The following is a 5,440-nucleotide window of genomic DNA, read 5'->3' on the forward strand; positions in this document are numbered from 1 at the left end:
ATTGTTTATAATGACTTTTGCTAAAATTTCAAAATCAAAAGTTATCAAAACAAATTCTATGGGACTGAGAAGTATTATTTTCTACTTTTTAGTCCATTTATAAAAGCGTTGTATATTAAAAAGTTTTTTTTATATTATTTATTTTTGTTTTTAGCTCGATGTTAATGTTTCTCAGTGTTATTGAGGATGCATTGCAATTTCTCTTTCTGCATATATGCAAAGCTTCGGTTTTGTCGGCTGGAATTACTGCTCCAGTTTTCATTGACCATTCGTGTATTTTCTTGTCTAGTGCGTTCAGGCTCAGACATACTTTTTCCGGTGTGCCAGAAGATAATGCGAAGATATTGTCTGCATATATACCTATAAAGTCTATTCCGTGTACCTCACTCATGGCTTTTGACAACGTATTCGTGTAAGTGTTAAAGAGAAATACCGAAAAGGAATGTGGAATCCCATTGTCAAGCTTGTAATTTCTGGACAAGTAGCCGTCTACTTTCACGTGTACTCTTCTGTGGGAGAGGAACGATAAAGTTAATTTTAAGAAGCTTTTGGGTAGTCCCCAGTCATGTAGCTCCTTCAGAACATGTGTTGATATTACCCTATCGAATGCTTTTTCAAGATCTTCCGAAACGACTATGCAGTGCTTTTGGCTATTTAGACACTTCTTGATTTCTGTTTCGAGTAAATGGCAAAGCGTATGTACGCCATGATTCTCCATGTATGCGTGTTGGACTTTAAGCATATTTTTGTTGCACGCTTAATAATATTTGATTGAAAAGAGACAACTACATATAGTATAACATAATAGCGAATTCCATGTGAAAGAAAGAGAAAACTACTCACACTTGAAACGATTATGCGTCAGATTTCTCCAGGAGGCCTATGTAAAATGATGGAAAGTTTTTGAATTTCTCACACAAACTTTTTGTGGTACTAGGCGTATATAACGCATTTGTTAACAGATAGGGTTCTTACTGGGTAGTAACACCACCTTATATAAATTCGCCTTGCAGCATACGAATTTCGAATTTTCGGAACGGAGCTACGAATTCGTAACTACGAACTTTCGGATTACAGCATACGGGTGAATAGTCGGTAGTGAACATTCTGTTCATTTATGAAAGTGTAAGTGTCTACACGATAGAGCTAAATATTAACCTTCCGCCTCCAGATTGTTTATACAGGAACCGAAACGCATCGATTGATACCCCTTCACACATTTTTGGTGTTTTTTAAGTTGTCCCCTAAACTAGATAATAACCCCTTCTGCTTAGGCCTTCGGCCGCGATTAGGATTTATAACCCTTACTAAGTAGAATTCTCCTTTCCGTGTTGCCGGAGAGGGGCAAGGCCCCTCTTCTGTTGTCAAGGGTGTATAGAGTTTTTGCTGCAAATAGGTAATACTCAGCATTTTTTAGCGAACAAACGCAAGTGAAAATTGTGATTTTTGGCCATTTTTCTAAGGGCTACCTAGGGTCCCATAGGGGGAATGCATTTTTTCGAGAGAAGCATTTTTGTAAATGGCGGTCGTGCCCTCTCTAAAATGCGGGGTACTCTTTATGAATTTGTACAACGATTTTGGGTTGCTGTGCCCAAACGCGTGAATCGAATCAAAAACCTTTTACACACACTTATAGACAACAGTTCACGCTTTATTACAAAAATAAAATATACTATATCTGTTCCCCAAAAATATTAATAATGTCGGTTGGAAATTGGTATTTTTTGCAAGTTTCCGAGCTGAGCTGTCAAAAAAAAAATATCCACGAAATATCTCTGCAAAAGGTGTTCAGCCCCTCTTCTTTAGCAAAAAAGAAAGGAGAATTCTACTAAGTGAGGGTTATAATCCCTAAGTGCGGCCGAAGGCCGCCTACGCAGAAAGGTGCTCTCTGCAAAAGGTGTTCAGCCCCTCTTTTTGGGCAACAGAGAAAGTAGTGAGGGCTATAATCGTTTTGTAAAAAATCCAAATTTCCGCTGTTTTCAGTTACCAAGTGGTCTTTAGTCTATTCTTTTAGTCTTTAGTGGGGAGGGGCGTGAGAGGTGACTTTTCATAAAGCGGCGTTCATCTTCTTCCGTTTAGGGGGGGCTTGGGGAGCGACGACCCCTCCCTCTCCGCCCCCAACCCTAAATCGTTGTACAAATAGCTAAAGATTTCCCAAAATGCGGGCTGGAGGTGACCTTAGCCCACCGCCCCTTTAAACACCAACCAACTGACAAAATATAGTACTGATGTTTTGAATTTATACATTTCTGAACACAGTTGCAGTTAAGATATCTCAATAAATGAGCCCTTTAGAAATCCGAGATTCAAACAAATGTTTAAAGATCCTTAGGGCCAGAATCTCTAATGTTCGACCAGATACAATATTAATGGTAGGGGAAATGTTTAGTTATTGGCCCATCGTTTTTGGGGTGGGNCTAAACGCCGCCATTTAATTTGCATATGCAACCAAAGGCAGACGCGTGGTTTTGAAGGTGTTTTTATTTAATAAATTGTGATTGATAGGTTAAAATTAAAGTAATAAAGAAAGTTGTAACAAGTCGAATAAAGTTTAAAGTGAAGGGGAATATAGAAATGCATTGGTGAAGTGGCTGCTTTAAGGAAAATAGGAGTGATAAATGTACGCTAATTTCCGAATTTTACAAAAAAGGGCATATTTCAAACCCAATTTGTAAATAAATTAGTGACCAAAAATTACAATAGTGGATGTTAAAATAATGGGTAGACCCTTGGCTACAAGTGTGTGCAATTTTTTTTTGGATCGGGTCACCCCTTTGGACGCAATACCCCGAAATAGGTGGGCCACTTACTAAACAGTACCCGATGGTAGTCCCGTACAAATGTTTGTATAGCTTACCATAGAAGAAATTGCTCTTTCCTGAACCGTTCCTGCCCACGACAACATTGTGCCTTTTGTCAAAGGGTTCAACTACAGTTTGGTCCTTATAGCTTTTGAAACCTTGGATTATAATCTGCAATAATCTCATTAAACCATAAGTTCGTTGGCTCATATGTATTTCGATATTTACCTGTTTGATATGCATTTTTTTGTTTATATTTTCTACCCGATCACAACGTGAAACAGTCCAACTAAATTTCCAGTCCTTATTTATTCAAATAAAATTCCCGATATGCTGGTTGTTTCAGAAGTAGATGTAAAGGTAGAAGGGAAGCTTGGTTTCATTCCATCCAAGAAATAAACAATTTAGAAAAGGACTGTAGTTGTCAAACTATCGATAGCGCTATAACTTGCCGTCTCCACATGCAACAGTTTTTATCTTGATAATGTTATCAGGCAAAATTTTGCCAATGGAAAATGCTCTTGCAAGCAATAATTAGCTCTGATCCTGTACTTTTCGTGTTAAATCCTGTAAAATTTGTCAAACAGCTAAATTACTCTCTGAAGTGAGTACGGGAACAAAAGAAGCATTTTTCATGTAAAAGCGACAACAAGTGAACGCTTGACAATTGTCATTATTTTACCAGAAGAAAAAGTTCGGGTAAAATCGAGGCTAATTTATACCAAGAATGATAGAATACAAGATTGCGCCGATTGCAGCAGAATTCGTGAGAGCAAAGAACGTTAATCTATAAGAAGACACAACACGTTATAATTGTAGCGAGTGTGAACATCAGGACCGTGCCTTCTCTCTTGCTCAAATACGTTTTTAGACTGGATGAAAAGTGAGGGCACGCTCCTGATGTTCACACTCGCTATAATTATAACGTGTTGTCGCTTCTTATAGATTTACCATGATTCAATAATACAAGGTTAGATAATTATTGACAGCTGCGGTTTGACACTCCCTTACAAAAGGTTGCATTTACGAAGGACGGAGAAAGGGGAAGAATGAAATCTTTTTGTGTGAAAATGGTAGTAGAAAAGTACGCAAAGTAGGCAATTAGTAGTGAAATTCCTTTTGTAAATTCTAATGTATTTGCAGGAAATCTGGTATTTCAAACGAAATGTTGAACGTAATATTGATATATCTACGTGAATTACGTAATCTATGTGCTATTTAGGGCCGTTTGCACCATGTCTAGTTAACGCTAACTGGAGGTACATCCTTCAGTTAAGCACGTTAACTGCTTTATCGACCACATGTTATATGATGGGTGTCGATAACGTCGATAAAGATGTTTAACTGGGAGTTAGAATTAACTAGACATGGTGCAAACGGCCCTAAGTATATTACAGCTTTTTTATCAAAAATTAATTGTTGTTTAATTTTATGAGAGTACATGCAGAATATGTGCAAATGGCAGCAGGACTGTGTTGCCATATCTAAAAAACCAAGAGTGGAAAGCAAGACCAAAAGAAAGTACGATTAAAAGGAAAATACGATAAGCTTCTTTTGTTCAGATAAAAATAAATAGTAGGGGGCTTGCGGTCATATTCCCCTCTTCCGGTCTTGCTTTCCACTCTTGGTTTTGTAGATATGGCAACACAGTCCTGCTGCCATTTGCACATATTCTGCATGTACTCTCATAAGTTAAACAACAATCAATTTTTGATAAAAAAGCTGTAATATACTAAAAGTATTTATTTGTTTGAACGTGCACACTCTAACTGCGCATATATTGAATGTAAATAACCTGTAAATTCAGTGGAAGGTGCATTATATATTGTAAAATAGTGTCATACAAGTTGGTTAAAATTACAAACTTCAATAACAAATTGCTTAAAAAGTACAAGGTTGCGCGCTTTGAAACTTCATACAGGGAACTGTTAGACCCCCCTCTACCTCCCATATTTTCCTTAATGCTGTACTCCGGGGTTACCAATCTAAAGCCCACCCAATTCAATTTAAAAACAGTTTATGTTTTCATCAGTTAAGTATGCTTCATATGCATATACATATAAACATATTGCACAAAAGCTTATACTTCTATTTCACACCAAAGCTACACTGTTTCCATGTAAATTTGCAAAGAAGCAACACTGTGCCACTGCTAAGTTAGCGGTGCGAGAGAGACAACTGTCAGTTTATCGAGCCTTGTATTATTGAATCATGTAGATTTACGTTCTTTGGTGAGAGGGTACACAATACTTAAAAAAGATTTCGGTACCCAATACTTCCATTTCGGTACCCGATACCGATTCTTTTCATTAAACCTTCGCCATTATATGCATATCAAGTTTAGAACAAACTTTCATTACTAATTTATATGATATCGGCTAAAACACTTGAACTTATCGCAACAGAGGAATATTATTTTATCAGTTTTAACCTTAGTCGAGCCAAGGTTCAAGAAAAACGCTTTGACGGATGAAGAGGCCTTTTAGGGAAAAGATTCTGTAACCAGTTAGCGACAAGTTTCGAATCCATATCGCACTTGTCGACGTAAAAATATTTCATATCATACGTCAACAAAACCGATATCGATTCGAAAATTGTCGCTAACTGGTTACAGAATCTGCCCCAGGCCTACAAAAATG

General features: G+C 37.3%; 1 protein-coding gene across 3 annotated transcripts in view; it reads right to left on the reverse strand.

The window, feature by feature from the left end:
* Positions 1–3,285, reverse strand: part of LOC108355127 (structural maintenance of chromosomes 3) — a 278,962-nt gene extending 275,677 nt beyond the window's left edge. For 2 of the 3 annotated variants that reach the window (XM_017606311.1, XM_017606304.1), the window contains exons 1-2: positions 3,030–3,284; positions 2,858–2,972 (exon numbers count right to left, since the gene is read on the reverse strand). In XM_017606311.1, coding sequence (XP_017461800.1) covers positions 2,858–2,905 — 48 coding nt within the window. In that variant the 5' untranslated portion in view covers positions 2,906–2,972; positions 3,030–3,284. Of the gene's footprint in view, positions 1–2,857; positions 2,973–3,029 lie in introns of all 3 variants that reach the window. The other variant, XM_017606318.1, reaches the window with a different exon arrangement.
* Positions 3,286–5,440: the final 2,155 nt, after the last annotated feature.

Source organism: Rhagoletis zephyria, unplaced genomic scaffold (genome assembly GCF_001687245.7).
Source record: "Rhagoletis zephyria isolate East Lansing unplaced genomic scaffold, Rhagoletis_zephyria_1.1 Rzeph_scaffold_00160, whole genome shotgun sequence".
Taxonomy (NCBI): domain Eukaryota; kingdom Metazoa; phylum Arthropoda; class Insecta; order Diptera; family Tephritidae; genus Rhagoletis; species Rhagoletis zephyria.